The sequence below is a fragment of the Tenebrio molitor genome, chromosome X (assembly GCF_963966145.1).
Source record: "Tenebrio molitor chromosome X, icTenMoli1.1, whole genome shotgun sequence".
NCBI classification, from domain to species: Eukaryota; Metazoa; Arthropoda; class Insecta; order Coleoptera; family Tenebrionidae; genus Tenebrio; species Tenebrio molitor.
In genome coordinates this window covers 4,846,156-4,864,262 of record NC_091055.1, presented here as the reverse complement: position 1 = coordinate 4,864,262, position 18,107 = coordinate 4,846,156, and the positions used below count along the sequence as shown (strand labels likewise).

Sequence of the window (18,107 nt, the reverse complement as noted above, 5' to 3'; positions counted from 1 at the left end):
ACTTCGTGGGTACAGTGGGGAAGAGGAGTTAACGGCTTATGTAACAAAGAAATCATGTGAAGCATTAAAATCGCAGATTTATTACTCACGGATCGAAAAAAATTGATTGGATTTAATTTTTCAACGATTAAGGCCATTACTTTGATCTTTCAGCGGCAAATAACGATACGTTACATCATATTCATAAAAAAAACGATATAAATGGATTTACATGTTTCCTGTTTTGCTCCCAAACAACAAAAAAAGAGCAAAGTACAACTAAACAAATTTGCACATTCAGTAACACAACACAACAAGCTAAAATATTATATACTATATTAAATCCATTCTTTTTGTTAAGATTTGTAAAAAAAGACTACGCAGTATTTGTGTTAAGACATTTATTTGTTGGAATTAAAATTTTAAATATGTATTTCAATAATTTTAAGAACGAAAAAGGGTGGATGTTTTAATTTGTTTTCTCAAAATCTTTAAAAAATGTCTTTTTTGCTCATTAATTTGGCCTCGACATTCTAATAAATTGATTGATTCAAAATTTATGAAAAAGAATAATACATACATAAATTTTCAATGGTGTATAAATTTTAAATGCTCATCACAAATTTTTAGTTTATGTTTCAGTACATCTTTGGAGATTTACAATAATTAATTCATTTCAATAAATGATTAGTAAACATACCTAACAATTTTTACAACTTTTAGATTGTTTTATTTATGATTTTGAAGGTTAGAAATGAAAAAAGCTATAAACCGAAAGCAAAAACAAAAATCTAAACAATGTTTTAAAATCAAATTTAATACAATTCGTTTCTGATGACAATAAAAAATAATAACTGCGTCACATACAAGGGGGTGTGACAGGAGATGATATCAAAGTTGAAAGAGCGATTGTGATAAAAGATAATAAACGCATATAAAAAGATGATGGGGATAAAAGATTTTTTTTTATTGTGTGAAACTGTGTACGAGATAAAAGTGTATCAATTTTTTAAATATTTTGTTTTTAAGAGTACATAGTAACAAAAATGAGTTTTGCAAGAGCTTGGATAAAGAATTTAAAAGAATCGTTAAAACAAATCAACGTAAAAATGTAAGTCGAGTATCTTTATTGTTTTTTAGTCGTAAAATTTTAGTGATACCATTTTAGTTTAGTTTAGTTTGGTTACTGACGTAATATACTAGAAGCAAGTAGTTTAACCGGTTGCTAAGGGTACTACCGAAGTTGTTTTTCTTATGCAATTTTCACCACAATTACGATATGACTTGATCTTAAATAGAGAGACTCCACCAGTGAATGTAACTTACAAGGTTACGCCACTGCGTTTTCCGTTAAAAAAAATAACAGAGGGAGTTGGAGTTATCGTAACGTAGTGGAATGTCCGGCGGTCGAAACGAGTCGGTAAATGCATAACCAGGCAAAAAATAAAATCAACTAAAACCAGCTCTTTCACAATATGGGGCAACATAGGTCAAGTAAATAATCAAGGAGGTGTGTCGTGACGTATCGCACAGTTGTGCTACATGTTATGCATCTGTTAATTTGCAGCAATCATCTTAACTTGTCACAATTTACGCTCGGCGACAAGGTTAAGGTGCAAAGGGTTTTGTCCAGTACATATAAATTATGATTTGACGTAAAATATTAATAGATGAGGCAATTGGCTTAAATAACTAGTATTAATTCGTAAAGTCATGGGGCAATCGACTCTCTACGACTCTACCAAGGCTACGTCACGTCTCGGGAGGCTTGTCCACAAGGCGCTTTCTGATTGGTCGAGCGACACACCTCCGCCGTCGAATTCCGCGATAAGCGACGAGTGACGTAGCGATTGCAATATTGCATCAGAAAAACAAAATATTAAATTAAAAACTGCTATTTTGCAAATTCATGCGTGTTTGTAGACCAGACATTAATAAAAAAATATAACAATAAAATCGGTGCATCTTTTTGTAGGTAAAAGTCAAGCCAGACAATAAAAAATTCTGACATTTCCACAAGGACGTTTGGTTTTTTTCAACGTAACCACATTCTAGGGTTGGTCGTTGATTACTTCGGTAAATATGACTTACGAGCGGTTGACAAAAGCGTTTTGTAGCCACCCTTCGTTGGTCGTTGAGAAACAAGTTGCTCAATAAAATAGAATTAAAATCGATACGAATCGGTGACAAAATTTTTGATAATGTGTGTTTGTGTAGAACACAGCCGGCGGAAGGATCTCGTGGAAATCTAGATTTGTGTTGTTATAAGTGGACACGAATTTTGTGTAAACATATGTCAATTCGAGCGGAAAAATTTTCCGTCATATTATTGGTGCAAATTTCATTCGAATGTCCGATCTAAAATCGTATTCACAATTAAATTTCATATCCAGCTGTAGAAGCGGCGGCCACCGTGATACTTCCAGCGATGGAATATTCCACGACCAACGTACTGAAACTTTTGTCTTCGTTTGTATTATTACGGCAAAGACGCCGCCGTTTCAAAAACAAAAAACAATAATATTAAATTCAAATTATTTAGAAAACAAAAACATAAAAAAATAAATTCCTGGATAATACAAGTAGGAATAAATTACAGACATGTTGGTTTGTGTCAGACAAAGATTTAATTGTGTAATTGATTCTACTTAATATCGAATCCATTATTATTTGATGTCGTACAAGAGCAAGATGCTACGTGTCCAGCATCACGTGGACCACTCTCAGCCCTGCGCTTAATTTCTAATTCCTTGACTCTGCTTAATATTAAACTTTTATTCCGATATCGATAAATATTGAGCAAATTACAGATCAACTCGAATTACAACCGCAACGCAATTTGCAACTAAAATTCGCTTAAAAAAAAAAGTTTACACTTACGCAAAAACTTAATATCCGTTTCATTAATTTTTTTTATTGTTTGTTTCGAATTCTGTTTTGAACCTAATATTTTTTCTACAAAATAATTGAATGGTAGTAAAAAAAGTTTAGGCTAGCGCTATCCTTGTCTTGCCCCCACTTCCAGGTAATGAACTGTGTGTATATATATATAATGTATTGGATTCGATGCACCAAGCATCAAGCTAGTGTTTTACGCGAATACATAAGAATCTCGAAAATCTTGATAATCGTTCGAATAAAAAAAAAACAGTTGGAGTTTATTAATGTAAATCGATTTTTCTTGAATTGTTGATTCGTCCCAGTGTGAAAATGTCGAGAGACGTTAGAGACTCAAGTGATCTGTATTCCAGGGTGGTGGACAACCAGGAACCCCTACCCTCAAAGGACTTCTTCCAGCGCATAAAACTAAAATGGGTAAGTCCCGGTTTTTACAGATTGCTTGTTTGAATGATTTTTTGCCGCCTTCACCTAGCGGTGAATTACAATAATTAAACTGCACAAAAAGCGGTCAGACAAGGTTCCGATGAATTAAACCAATGATATTTTTGCATAAATTTCGGTAATATATAAAACCCCGGAGTTCGAGCGTCGAAAGTTTAAAAATCTATAAAGTGGAGCGGTGTGTTCGTGTGTGTTCTGGAATATTCTTTGGTAGATTCGAATTCGCGCTGAGGAACGCACCGTTCAAAACTTTTACAGTATCTTAAAATAAATCTCCATCAACGCATTCTCCTTCACCGTGAAACTATTATTACCATTTATACAATCGACGTTATTTTCGACGCGTCTAGGTGAAGTTGACGACGATTCCAAAACATAAATCTTGAATTTTTCCAAAACTCTCAAACACCGACGCGTTTTATCCGTTCCCTCTCATTAGCATAACGATTTTTATTCAAATAAACGCGTTCTCAGTTTGGTTTTTTCTCAAATCTGAAATGTCAGAAAGTCGATTGTGATATTGGAGCCACCCCGTTACTCAAAATAATTGGGCACACCCATACACTTATTGTTATTTGTGTGTAATGCCATTAAAACTTGAATACTCATTATTTTTTATTTTTCAATGACACTTGCAATTATGCCGAACCAAGGCCTCTGATCACCTGTTTGCAATACGGTTTTAATTTAAAATTCAGTGGCGTGCCTGTAATTATAATCGACAACGTTAATCTCGTTATCTCCGCCACTGCAAATTACCCCTCTGCAATATCAACAAAATTAGAATCTGTGGTCATATCGAAAAGTTGTGTTAAATTATAATGAATGGACAACGAACAGACACTTAACTATTTTGATTGAAATGTTTTGTCCACTTCACTTGATCCAATTTATAGGAAGTGGTCAATAATAAAATGATAAGATAATATAACGTGGCTAGGCAACCAACTATACGTGTTCTGCAAAAATGTAAATACTTGGAGACATGTAATTATTACTAATTTTAAATGAAATTACTCCGTTATGTCATAATTTTAGCTATGAATAACTCATATCTTTCTCCATTGACGTCTTTCTTTGTAGTCAGAGTCGGTACGGACGTACTTTTCGTGGCACCTTGTTTGCAAAATTTGACCCAGAAGATTATGTTAAATCAAAAATTGACAAATGTTTGTTTTGGAAAAAATCAATTTTGATTGAGTAAATACATTCTTATCGAAGTGTCATATAATAATGACGATTTGAACTGGATTCGGTTCTGGAATTCACACGCTAGAACTGACAATGAGTAGAATGACCGTGGGTTATAGTTCATATGTTATCAAAAAAATGAAAATTTTTATATATTTGTCTTTACAGAACGGTGGTCATCAGTTGCTTCCGACCACCGACAGTCCAACGATTTCTGCTTGTACAACTTCGACAAATCTCACGAATTTGGAGTTTCAATCCAGTTCGACCATCAACAAATTCATGACGGGAACCACACTAGAAAACAATCTAAGAAGAACAATATCCGAAATTGAACCTCTGCAACAGACAAAAATTGACATGGCCATAAATTCTACAAGACCAGAGTTGGATGTCTCCGATGAACAACTTTGTCAGTCTGAACATGGAAAAGAAAAAGTCATTTGGAGCAAAATTATACGACAAGTGAGTACTTTAAATATTTTCAAATTTGGAAATTTTTAACGGAAAAATGTGATTCTGAGCCTGTTAGAAATTAAGTCTTTTTTAAAAGAAGCTTCAGACGTTTGCGAATCTTTGATTCTTCGATTTAAACTTAATTGTATTGTGCTTGAATCTTTAATTCGCCGATTTAAACTAAATTTTATTGTGCTTGTACACTCTGGTTTCCCCATCATGGCACATAGCCAATATAGAACACTACCGGTATATATCTTAAATAGGTATCATCTTGTCGTGACTTTTACTCACTTACTGCTTTCAACCAAGCAGTTTTTTGAATCGTTACAAATGTAGCAGTTTTTTTTTGACTTTTTGTGGTTTTTAAAAAACTTATAAATAACAGTGTTGACTGTTCTATAATACTGTCCTAATTTTCATTCAATGTGGATCTGCGCTTTTAGTGTCTCACTATTATGAATGTTTCTATTTGACAATACTAAAAACAGATTCTCTCGCGTTCACCTTGAGTGTAAATTTGGAAATCTTGAAGACCACATGGAAAATCTTCGTGCTCTTCTCTTATACCTTTTCAAATTTTAATTACGGTCAAATTTAGTTTGTTGTTTTTTCGATAAGTATTCCTAAATTAGACTTTATATTTATATAATTGGGCATAACCCTGTAGGATATTCACATCAATAATAATACTAATAAGTTTTTTTTCTAAGTGAATCAGATTTGTATTTGCATATTTTTTTAATTTGCAATAATGTATTCCTAATTTGTTCAAAATAGAATTGAAAATAGCAAATTGGTAAACTCGTGCGAGGTTTACTCCATGAACCTAATAAGTTAAAGTTGAATGCAGATAAAAACAAATCATGTCACGCTCATCAAAAACTCTATTTTTAATGATTAAAAAGAAGTAGGGGGGATTATTGGGATGTTATAAATACAAAGTCTGCCAATCACGCATTAAGTTTCTTCAAGTGGTCATACGATTAATATTGTTCGGTTGTAACAGTTATTTTATTGCTGCATGATTTTATAATCATCCGGTCACAATGAAAGTGTTGATGCGCGCTGACACTCATGTCACTTTTACTATTCCCGAATCTGAACCGAAAGCCAAGTGTACTTGTTCTCAGGTCTGATTTAAATGCGAACTCGTCCAAGAAATAATTTCTACAATATCGTGTTTTTCTTCCAGGTAATTGCAGCAATTGCAGTTTCGTTGGTGTCCATGGTTATAGGATATGTTTCGAGCTACACCTCGCCGGCAGAGATTTCCATGAAAGGAGACCTGCAACTGTCAAAATTTCAGGTAACTATTCACTTTTTCTTCAACATAAGATTTGCAATCGGTCGTGTTTCCGCTGTGATCAAAACGACAGTTTGGAAGCTGCGAGTTTATCGAAGACGTGACAGTAAATTTCTGTTGTTGTTACAGTTCTCATGGATTTCGGGAATAATGCCTTTGGCTGCTTTGCTCGGCGGGTTAATGGGGGGCTCTCTGATCGAATGTTTGGGTAGAAAATGGACACTCTTGCTGACCAACATTCTCTTTGTGATCGGCTGGACCGTTAATTACTTCGCTCAAGAAGATTGGTACATGTACACTAGCAGAACAATTTCTGGCTGCGGCGTGGGGATCGCATCATTGACCTTGCCAGTCTATTTAGGAGAAACACTACAACCCGAAGTTCGTGGAACCTTGGGACTTCTTCCAACAGCTTTTGGCAACACTGGAATCTTGTTATGCTTCCTGATGGGTAGTTTGCTGCAGTGGAGGGGAATTGCGGGAGTCGGTGCTCTACTCGCCTTGCCCTTTTTGCTCCTTATCTGGTTCATACCAGAAACACCCCGCTGGTACGTTTCCAAAGGAAAGAACGAAGAATGCCGGAAAGCTCTGGAATGGCTGCGAGGCGGAAGCAATCAAGAAGCGATAGAAACCGAATATGAAGATTTGCTGAAGACTCAAAAAATAGCAGATGAAAAATCCGAATCGTTGTGGGATCTTTTCTCCAAGCCCAATCTAAAATCCTTGGTTATCATCCTTGGGTTGATGTTCTTCCAACAAATGAGCGGAATCAACGCCGTCATCTTCTACACCACACAGATTTTCGAAGACACCGGTTCCGACATCGACTCCAGCGTGCAAACAATCATAGTTGGAGCCGTCAATTTCATATCGACATTCATAGCGACAATCCTCATCGACAGGCTCGGAAGGAAGATCCTTTTGTACATCTCAAGCGTTGCTATGATCATCACTCTAGCAATCCTAGGCGTGTACTTCTACCTTATGAACGTTGCTGAAATTGACGTTTCGTCATATGGATGGGTTCCCCTCGCAAGTTTCGTCGTTTACGTCTTGGGTTTCTCGTTTGGTTTTGGTCCAGTTCCGTGGCTGATGATGGGCGAGATCTTACCCGCTAAAATTCGAGGACCCGCAGCGTCCGTATCGACAGGATTCAACTGGACGTGTACCTGTATCGTAACCACGACATTCCCTCTTTTCAAAGACATTATTGGAGCGTACGGTGCGTTTTGGTCGTTCGGTGCCATAACTGTATTAGGATTAGTATTCACCATCCTTGTCGTGCCAGAAACAAAAGGACAAAGTTTAGAAGACATCGAAAGGAAATTGGCTGGTGTTAAAGTGCGAAGAATGAGTTCCGTAGCTAATCTAAAGCCGTTGCAATCTACCTTTTAGATTAATTACTGACTTTCTTATCCAAATAATTTTTTCTCAAGTAGATCTGAATGTACATATATTTTAATTTATTGATTTAGTATTTTTATATATAAATAAATTATTATAATTATTCTTTGTTTTCAATTCGTACCCTCTAAAAAGGTACAAAAGGCGATGCCGTAACATCATTTTTCTAATTTGCTGTTATAACAAAGCTGTTAACGCATTCGTTTTGAATGGGTTTAATAACCTATTAAATTAACACATCCGAAATCTAGGAACTATTTTCAGTTGGTAACACACATTGCCGGCAGCAAAATTTCTCTGGTATTCTCTGCTATTTGCCGTATTTCTAGATAATTCATCTTTAATTGCAATTTCACTTGCGAAAAATTACAATTATGTTTAGTCTAGATTCAAATTTAGAATTTTACTTTAAATGTTAACCACCATGGTTAACCATGAAATAAATGTGTCACCAACTGTCACAAAATTCCCTAAATTACCAAAATTGATTTTATTTGTAAAAAAACATGTATTTAATATGCAAATTAGAAAAAATAGCATAAAAAATCCGTTTTATAAATCTTAAGGGCACTCGTCATTTACAGGCACTCCTGCTTGCAGCAGCCGTGCTGCAAATCTGACTCGTGTCTTAATATAAGTTTTATAAAACTCATGTTTTAATATATCGGGCGCTCAAATGAAATCCTGGGCTGAGTAGACGTTGGAAAAATTAAACCGTTTAGAACAGTGTAAAGTTTGAATTTCCCGCCGTTTGACATGAATGACATTTGTTTATGTTTAATCGGGACATAATTGAACATGTTTGTTTTCAGCAAAGGGTGCCCTTAGATATTTGCTTCGAGAATAGGATTCGTTACGTTATTTTATTTTTGATGTAAAACATTGCAAAGAAAAAAAAAACATTTTTTGGCTATAAATTTTAGGTTAGCTGTCAACATGTTCTAATTAACCTACGCTTTAAAAAAGCACAACAATTGACGGTTTCCAATGCCTTCCCAGCCCAGGATTTCATTTGAACGCGCGATACTATTTACTTATCGGAATTATGATGCTTTCTGGTTCTCTTATCTCATACGACACTTCTTGTCTTACGACGAATTAGTCAATTCTTAATTGTAAGTCACAACTCCACAATTTATGTACAGTTACGTTTCTTCGAACTAATTAGAAGCTTCTCATAGAACTCGATACTGCTTCTTATACAGGGTGTAACAGAAAAAAGTGCATTTAATTTAACTGGTAATAGGACTCATCTATTACAACTTTTCTAAATAATTTCTTTTTCGAAAACAAATTCTGAAGGGTTTTAAAAATTAATTTAAATTCACTAAAGATTTGTTTACCTGCGTATGGAACGATTTTAATCTAACAACATTTAATAAAGAAACAAAACAAACGAAAGTTTTCATCAAATAGTTACAATACGAAGGGAATAAAAACATTCAGTTTTTACGATTCCTGTTTAAAAAGTTTTCATAAAATTGCATTCAACGTGAACGGCACGTCAAAATAAAGGGGAGACAAATAGCAATTAAATTTTGCAAATTCCAAGAAACTTTATGTAGAAAAGTTGTTGGAATTGATGAGTACTACTGGGAGCATGGAATTTCGAGCAGCAATTTATTTGTCATTTAAAAAAACCCGTTGTAGTCTAAGCTTTATTGTCATAAATGTCATAATAGTAATAAATTTTGACTGAACTTCAAAATAAACTGTCACAATTATTTTACATTTTAGTTATTGATTTTCAAAGTTTAATCGAAGACTGTTTAGTTTTCGGAAAATCACATCAAAGTACTTGCAACTTTTCAGGATTGATGAATGCAATTTGTCAAAATGATATGTGACAATAGTAGATAATAAAATGAGGTTATTAATACGTCAAGAACCTAAAGCCTATTTCACATCATATATCAGTCAAATTTCAAGTCTGCCCGAAATTCCGTGCTCCCAATAGTAGGTAAAATACCTACTATTACCAGTTAAAATAAATGCACTTTTTTTGTTATATCCTGTATGTAATTATTTTTTATTATACATTATCTATTAGTTGTCCATAAAAATTTCGATGCTAAGAATAATACAAACAACCCAATCATTCTCTAGATTGTGATTGTGCTGTTAGATTACAAAGAACAAAAACATTGTGGAAAACATCAACTTGGAAGATGTCAGCCTCTCGATTTTTTTTTACAGTGAATGCATGACATATTGGATTCCACTAATTTTTTTCTTCTTTGACCTATTTAGTCATTAGTTTTGGTGATACAAATCGGATTGACGTAAATTTGTATGTTGAGAAATAGATATTTTTTATAAAAAATCATATCTACGTTATTAATTATAATTTGATAAATCGGAAGCTTGTAATCAGTGTTAAAAGATTGCCGTTTATATCAATTAACCCGGACATAATCCAATATCTTTAAAAAACTTGACTCAGTACATATTATGTTGATTGACCCTCACCAACATGTGGCCAACGCGAGTATGATTACTACATCAGTTTGTTTGTTTCTAAATTTGTTTGTATTTTCGGTCTCTTATAGCGCTTGGTTACAACTAGATTTAGAATGTTTGTCATATAAGGTTTAATAAGTGTGACGTTCTACTTGCAGCTTGTAGTAGCAACAGAATGAGGACAATTAGCAGAAGCTAGTACCACTCTGCAGCAACAAACAAGTGTGATCTTTGGAATTTATGTAGATGACATGCTGCTGATTCCATGTGCTAATTTTTCTTAATCTCTGCATGTTAAGAAGATTGTTAAAGATCAACCAAAAATTGTGTAATACCGTACATGTGTAGTGTATTTCGATATAATTTTTGCAGACCTTGAGACCTACCAAGTAGAAGCGGTGGTAGACGCAGAGTCGCTTGGAAAACAGATAAGAATATCTATTATTATTAATAAATAAAGACGTCTTCGTCATGGCATGTGAACAAACATTTAAAAATAAAAAAAAAATCACAACAAAGATAGATGTTTCCAAAAATATTAAAGCATGGTATGTGTTTACGTTTCACCTGCTTCTTCATACCTACATATTCTAAATGTTTTTATTTTATTTTTTAAATTTAATTTGTTAGGTATATTTTTTCCAGTGACTGAAAATTGTTTTCATATAATTTTTCAAGTTCGTTGATTCGCCTTGCAGAGCTCCATTTAAATACAACAAATATAAACATGACCTCTAGGATAATAATTAACGCAAAAGACCATCAACTGTTTTCTTTAAAGTAATAAAACGGAGTCATTGTTTGGTGCTGAGAATACAAATACTGTTGTACAAAGTGGTTATACCCGAGTAATTATTCCACAATATGTTAAAATTTAATTAAATAACTTACCACTAAATCAAATATATACTTACATATTTAATTTGTTATTAATTATATAATAACAGAAATTAACTTTTGTAGTTGGAAAATTCCAAAGCAAACAAATATTCCGCGTGAAATATCTCACAATCGCAACTTGGGAGGATTCCGCCTAGAGTTAGTGTCATTTAAGTTTCATCCCTTACCAAACTATTTGTTACGACTAATATCAATAATTAAAATAATGATTTCTTGAAACGCTGATGTGTACGGACTTTTCAAAAAGATATTACAATAATTTAACGGTCACTAAATAATTTATTTCAACATAAATTAATATAAAGTGTAGGTATATAAAATTGATATAAATTGAAAAGTTGAAAAGAATCCAATTATGCATCTAACGTGTCAACATAAACGTCCATTGTAAAACTATAAATCTTGAAATAGAGCCACGTGTTGTGTAAATTGCCTAACCTACATTTTTTGGCAAAGATATGCATAATATTTTTTTAGACGTTGCTGTGGTACAATAGGATTCATACTTTAAGAGACATCCCAAAGGTAGATGCCATAGATGCCTTGATGATGCTAGTAATGTAGGGCATGTTTTTTTTTTCACAAAAAAAAGTTACTTCACCACTAAATTTTTAACTGTACGATTAGTTCAACGTTCAGAATTATCAGTCTCGTAGCGTAAGAATTTTATATTTACAAAAGTTTGACAAATATGTACTTTTCTGATTAAATTATTTATCGAATTTGTCGAATCGTCTTAAAATTTGTGTTGTTTTAAATAATTTTATGATTCGATCTTCATTATTTTGCGTTTAAGCAGAATACATTGTAACTTCATGAAGTATAATAGTACAAAGCAAAAAATGAATTTTTTGTAATTCTACGATTAGTTTTATGCCTAAAATAAGTACCTAAGTACTTAGTTGCGAACTGAATACAAAGTTGTACAATGAGTTGTTTAAAAAGAGGAATTACTGCAACCTTTAAATCCTATTGGCAATACAAATAGACAATAAACACATTTTAGTGGATTTTCAAATACAAATTAAACAACGATTGTTACATAAACTTTCAGAAGTACTAATTTGCAAGACCGTTTTAAATCTCCAAAGTAAATCTCGTATCGTGTCAGCCTCTGGTGTTAACAAAGAGAACTGTCAAGGTAATGCAAACCTAAAACTGCAGATGGCGGGATATACTTACATGTAAAAATAAATTATATCCTGCTATTTTTGAGACTATTTATTTATTATTAAAGTTGTAATAATTATATTTTAAATAATAATAAAATGTTGATATTAAAATAAAAGAAATCAAGTCAGAATTTTAATAATGTTGATGAAAAATTACATTGAAATTTTTTAAAATCAATATTTTTCCGAACTACATATACCAAATGTCGCGCAGGATAAAAAAAGAAATATAAAAATGTGTCTTAAAATCTCCATACCTACATACAGTTTTTAGAAGGATTCCACAAAAATTAATGTCAATATTTTTTTGTAGAAATTGTTGCAAAAATTAAAAGATGTCTTAATGAGAGAAATATGTCAGTAAAAAATAATTGCTCAACATGCTGTATTATAGAAAACGCAAATAGTAAAAGATTAAATCTTAACATTTTCTCGAGGTTAATAAAAGAAAAATTTCAGGATTAGTATGAAAGATAAAAATACATGACTTTGCGTCTGCTCAAGTAACAGAAATGCCGAGATCAACATCTTTATTATTAAAAAGATCAGGAAAGGTAGGTTTTATATTTTTTAAATCTTATCAGCCATGTAAAAATTGAATCTGCTTTCAATTAGTCAGGAAGATTTCAAATCTAATTATTCACTGAAAAAATTATTACCGAATACCTACCCTTGGTATTTAGTTCACATTTATGGTATTATTATACATTTATAAAGTTAAAAAGTCATATGTTAATTTTTTAAAATTTGAAATATTTGGCAAAGTAAATCTCTAATAGTAATTAGGTGTAATATGGAGTATATAAGGCAAAAGAACAGAAACAAAGTACACAGTAAAATTTCGTTTCTGGATTATTTCAAGGATTCAAACTGTTTAGAAAAAAGCTTCAAATAATTATAAAAATGTATCCGACAGACTTGGCTTTCTACACGTTCTATTATTGTATATTTTATAATGTCTTATAATAAACTGTCGTTTATTTTAACTACATATCCTTAATCCCTTCACGTAATAGTTATTAATATTATCTCCAATTTTAAAATGTTTTTTATAAACTCGAAGGAAACCAAGAAATCAAGTTGTGAAATGATATGTAAACTCGGTACAGGTTGCAAAGACACACTTGTCATTTGCACCAGCGCTTTTATGGCATTAGTCCTTTGAAATTACTTTAAAACTGTATTTATATGGAAAATATTCAACCCAAACTATGATTTTCTGGTCCCTTTGTGCCTTTATTTGGTTCAGAAATATGAAAAAAATGCTGTTGCAAATGACAAATGTGTCTTTGCCGAGTTTATATGTTTTGAAAAATTATAATATTTTGCATGTTATTAATCTGATTATCTCATTATTTATTACATAAAATTGAGTAATAAATGTGTTAACGTGTTACACGATATTTAAAGTACAAACAAGAGTCGGGTCAATAAAAGATGTAATCTAAAGATAAAACGCATTATTCATTATACAAAAAGTATGCATTTCGGTATTTTTACACTACTCATTATTACTTTATCTGTTTCTTTGTTTTATTCTTGTCACATTAAAATGAATAAACTATAAACATCATTCCGTAATTTTTTATTTTGTCTGACAATAATTTCACAGAAATTACTTCAGTAGTTTCAGAGGAATCACTCAGGTTTACAAGAGATGTTTGAGTATAATTGCATTCCTTTTGATTGAAATTAGTAGGTATTTTGTTGGTTTATCCCGAGTTATCCTTTCTCACTAACCATTAGTCCAACAAAGACATTTTGTTGAGTACGAAGACATATGCAAAATAAAGCTCAAATAAATTTCCCATAAATTGTATTTTTTTTTTGATAAGTGAAATTTTTGACGTATTAAAACACAGTGTTAAGTGAATACCAATGCTAATTGAAGCATTGAATAATTTCAATACCTGTTTTAAAATATGTAACATACATTTTAAAATAGCACAGATTTAAAACAAAACGAATAATAATGTGATAATTTTCAACCTCGTCGCTGCTAGTGTTAAAGTTTTTTTATGGAACGATAAATAATAATGTAATTGTCATTTATCCTCGTCACCCCATACATTATAGATAGATATTAACTGCGTTACGTGAAAGAGTAAAAATTTATACTGAACTTTTTAATAATAAAAGTAACAGCTACAAAAGCACATTTCCACAATTTATTACAACTAAAATAAGTTTTCACTCATAATTTACTTTTTGTTTATATACTTCGACATTATTGTCAGCATTCATTTTAATAATAGTATTAGGTGAGAAAAAGTGACCGTAAGTTGAGTTTATTTTCGCACCAAGAGGCAATTTGCCAATAGACTGTCAGATATTTTCTTAGGAGGCAGTTAGTAACGACAGTAATAACCTGCATTCAGCATGATTACGACTTCGGTATTATCTTTAGTGATAATTTTAATTTTTAGTAATTCAGGTCAGTATTTTTTTTTAACAATAATATTATCTGTTGCAATTTTATTATAATAATTTAATAATAAACGTAGATTTTATTATTATTTAAAAATAATAAAGATAAAACAATACTTTGCTAATATACCTACTTTTAAAGTCTGCAATTAGTTATTTTCTAATCAATTAAGCAACAAGAGAACAGGTGAAACTGAAACCTATAAATTTTATTTGTTTATCTTTTAAAAATTATAGTCAGTAATTGTTCCAATTTGTCTTCGATACATTCAACAAACTACATAATTTTAAATTTTTATGGCACTGTAAAAAACGATCTCCACAACACATTAAAATTAGACATTTTATAATGATTTTATTGTAACCAAAATTATTTATTTTATCATATGCAACATGTACACTCATGATCAAATAAATCTAGGACAGATGTATTTGTAAACTCTAACTATTTTCTAAAATAACGACTATTGATTGTTATTTTTAGTCAAAATATTTTTTTTTAATAAAATGTTAATTAACTGCTCAAAGTCACATTTAAAACCCAAAAAAGAAGTTGTCCCAGATTTATTTGAACATGACTGTACAACATTTTACCAACAACAAAACGTTTTAATGAATAATTTTTATTTTTGTTTTATGATAAAATATCATAAATTGCATAACCGTGTTTAGAGTAGTTCTCTTTAATTTGAATTAAAATATTAGTGAATAATGCTACCTAATGATAAATATATTTTTTACATTTTTTGTTATAGGGGGAACATTCGCTGCGGACTGGAGTTACAAAAATGAAGGTAAAATTGTCGTCAAAATTATGATTTTGATGAAAAACGTTGCATATAAACCAAAATAAAAATTCTAAGATTACATTTCTGCTATAGAGTTCGTGCCAAACACAATAATAATATTTAATGTTTGTTTCAAGTTATTTTCGTATGTATTATTTATTTTTTGAAATGTAAAGTGGACTTTTATTAGCTTCCATGGCAAAAATTCACTTGTTTAACGAGCATTGAAAATTGTTTTCAGTAATTTATTGTTGTAACGCGAAACTAGCCTGAAATTTATGATATGTATGTATTTCTTGTTCCGCTATAAAGTCATTTTGTGTTGTAAAAACTGACCTAAACATCCTTTTATTCCCTTCGTTTATTTTCATCAAAAGCAAATCCGTGTGCTGTTATAATTGCAATTGTACATATAATAATTCTCTTTTGTGTTTTACGAGTTTTTTTTGAATGCAGAAACGTGGCCAGCCGAATGCATCAAAGGAAAAGAACAATCCCCCATAGCTTTGTCAGAAAGTGCGGCTGAAGAAAAAAGTTTTCCTGAGTTTGTTTTCGAACAATACGACGACAGATACATGGCCAAAATAAAAAATAACGGCCATGCGGGTATGAAATAAATATTTGTTTTTAAGATATTAATTAAATACTTGTTACAGTTGAAATACGACTTGATGGAAACGTGAGACCTACTGTGAGGGGTGGGGGGCTGCCCTCTATGTATATTTTGGACAATCTACATCTTCATTGGAAATCAGAGCACACGATCAACGATGAGAGGTAAATAAATTTTACTTTATAAAACAATGAATAAAATAAAAAATGTATGTGTGTACAATGTACATACGAGAATTTTTTACTTTGTCAGTGTTGAATAAAATCTTTGCAACAATAAATTCACATTTCTAAACTTGGAATGTGTATCAACTAACTTTAAGGCAAAAAAATCGAACTATGATCAATGGAGAGTGTTCATGTCCTTATTAGCTTTCCTTGAACTCGATCTTTGTAACCAGAATAGCAATAAAATATTCGCAGTGTAGGTGTGAACAAAAGAGGCCCTAAGATAATACCCTGAGGTGCCCTTAAAAGTACAAATCTCTGAACTCTCTGAAATAAGATTAATATAGTCAAGCTCCTTTAACTGGACGAGATTGCATAAGATTAACGGATACACAAAGTGTAATAAAACAATTTAACTAATAGAAGCTTGGGCCATATGGTATCAAAGGCTTTAGTCCGTAAGAACGAGGACGGATCATAACTTAATGTCAATCCGTTTTAATAATATCTCTTCCAATGTGTGCCAACGATGTTATTGCCTCTGCAAGGTTCACGCTGGCATTGAGAGAGCTGGTATGACACAAACAATTAGATCAAAATAAGAGAGTGAATTTGATTTTTTTTTTGCTAAAGGTAAACCAGTCGCTGATTTATACAAAAATATGTTTTAAACACATAATAAAAAAAAAATTGACACCGTTTCTGCTTCTTTTAAAAATCATCTATTCTCCTAATTTCCTCAACGAACATCACTGCATAACAATTGGAATCATCATTACAAAAAAAAAAAAAAAATACGTACTATTTAATAAATTTAGTTCATTCGTCTTTTTCGTTAACCATCTGTAATTTATTTTTGTTAACTAGCCTTTGCTATATAAAATTGTCCATATTCGTATATACAATAAATTGTGCTCGATAGAGAAATTTTTATAAAAATTAATTTAACTTCTCTTTTTAGTTTCGATATTAATTTGTTTAACAACTCTTACTTTTAATGTTTTAGATTTCCGTTAGAATTACATTTAGTGCATTACAGCAACAACAGTAGAAATGTGGCAGAAGGTTTGAAACATAAAGGTGGTGTAGCAGTAATAGCTGTACTTTTTTACGTAAGTTGATTACCTTTCCGCAATCGAAGACGCACTAATAAATCCTTGTAATGATGATTGATGATACAAAGCTGAGTTTTTCATAAGAAAAGCGAATGAAACAGTATGACTTAATAACATCAATTTAGGGTTAAAAAACGAAAAATGTTACAAATTTTACTTGTCTGACATAATGGATTAATTTGTAGTTTTCTCCTGATGACGATGACGAACTTGATCATGTGTTTGATGCAGTAGACAGATTACACAAACAAAAAATCAATGAATTTCAACAAATTGGAAAAATAGATTTAAACGATTTTCTCCCTCGAGATCGAGCTGGATTTTATCGCTATAATGGCTCGTTAACAACACCAGGTTGTACTGAAGGAGTAATTTGGACAGTATTTACAAATCCTCTGCCCGTATCTCAGAGTCAGGTGAGCGTAATTTTTCTCATTTTAAATTATACTCTACGTTCATTTTTCAGGTAAAATCTTTTTCCATGTTGAGAACACACGAGAACAATTTCCTCAGTGCAAATTTTAGAAACTTACAAGATCGTAATGACAGAGAAGTTTATCTTAAAATAAGCCGTCCACTAAACTCCGGTACATTTAATAGTGCTTTCGGCAGTTTTAAAATATTTATGATATTTATTGCTTTATTTAAAATAATGTTGTAAATGTAAAAGCGTGTGGAACAAATTATTTATTTTATTTATAAATTATTTAAAAATATTATCAGTGTTGTACGTAATTATAATGAATAAAAGGTGTGTAACGGCATAAATAAAAGACGATTTTTCGCG

General features: G+C 31.7%; 2 protein-coding genes across 5 annotated transcripts; both read left to right on the top strand.

The window, feature by feature from the left end:
• Nucleotides 1-958: 958 nt before the first annotated feature.
• LOC138139746 (facilitated trehalose transporter Tret1-like) lies at nucleotides 959-7,781 on the top strand. Of its 4 annotated transcripts, XM_069060203.1 has the most exons (5): nucleotides 959-1,090; nucleotides 3,231-3,294; nucleotides 4,681-4,977; nucleotides 6,164-6,277; nucleotides 6,404-7,781. In XM_069060203.1, the coding sequence occupies exons 1-5, from the start codon at nucleotides 1,026-1,028 to the stop codon at nucleotides 7,667-7,669; spliced, it is 1,806 nt and encodes a 601-aa protein (XP_068916304.1). In that variant the 5' UTR covers nucleotides 959-1,025; the 3' UTR covers nucleotides 7,670-7,781. The 4 variants fall into 4 exon arrangements, with proteins under 4 accessions (XP_068916304.1, XP_068916307.1, XP_068916306.1 ...); XM_069060206.1 differs by lacking the exons at nucleotides 959-1,090; nucleotides 3,231-3,294 and adding an exon at nucleotides 3,473-3,671; XM_069060205.1 differs by lacking the exons at nucleotides 959-1,090; nucleotides 3,231-3,294 and adding an exon at nucleotides 3,698-4,620.
• A 6,690-nt stretch (nucleotides 7,782-14,471) lies between these two features.
• Nucleotides 14,472-18,093, top strand: LOC138139753 (putative carbonic anhydrase 3). Its single transcript, XM_069060222.1, has 7 exons — nucleotides 14,472-14,644; nucleotides 15,393-15,431; nucleotides 15,882-16,031; nucleotides 16,082-16,202; nucleotides 17,212-17,317; nucleotides 17,506-17,736; nucleotides 17,787-18,093. The coding sequence occupies exons 1-7, from the start codon at nucleotides 14,590-14,592 to the stop codon at nucleotides 17,979-17,981; spliced, it is 897 nt and encodes a 298-aa protein (XP_068916323.1). The 5' UTR covers nucleotides 14,472-14,589; the 3' UTR covers nucleotides 17,982-18,093.
• Nucleotides 18,094-18,107: the final 14 nt, after the last annotated feature.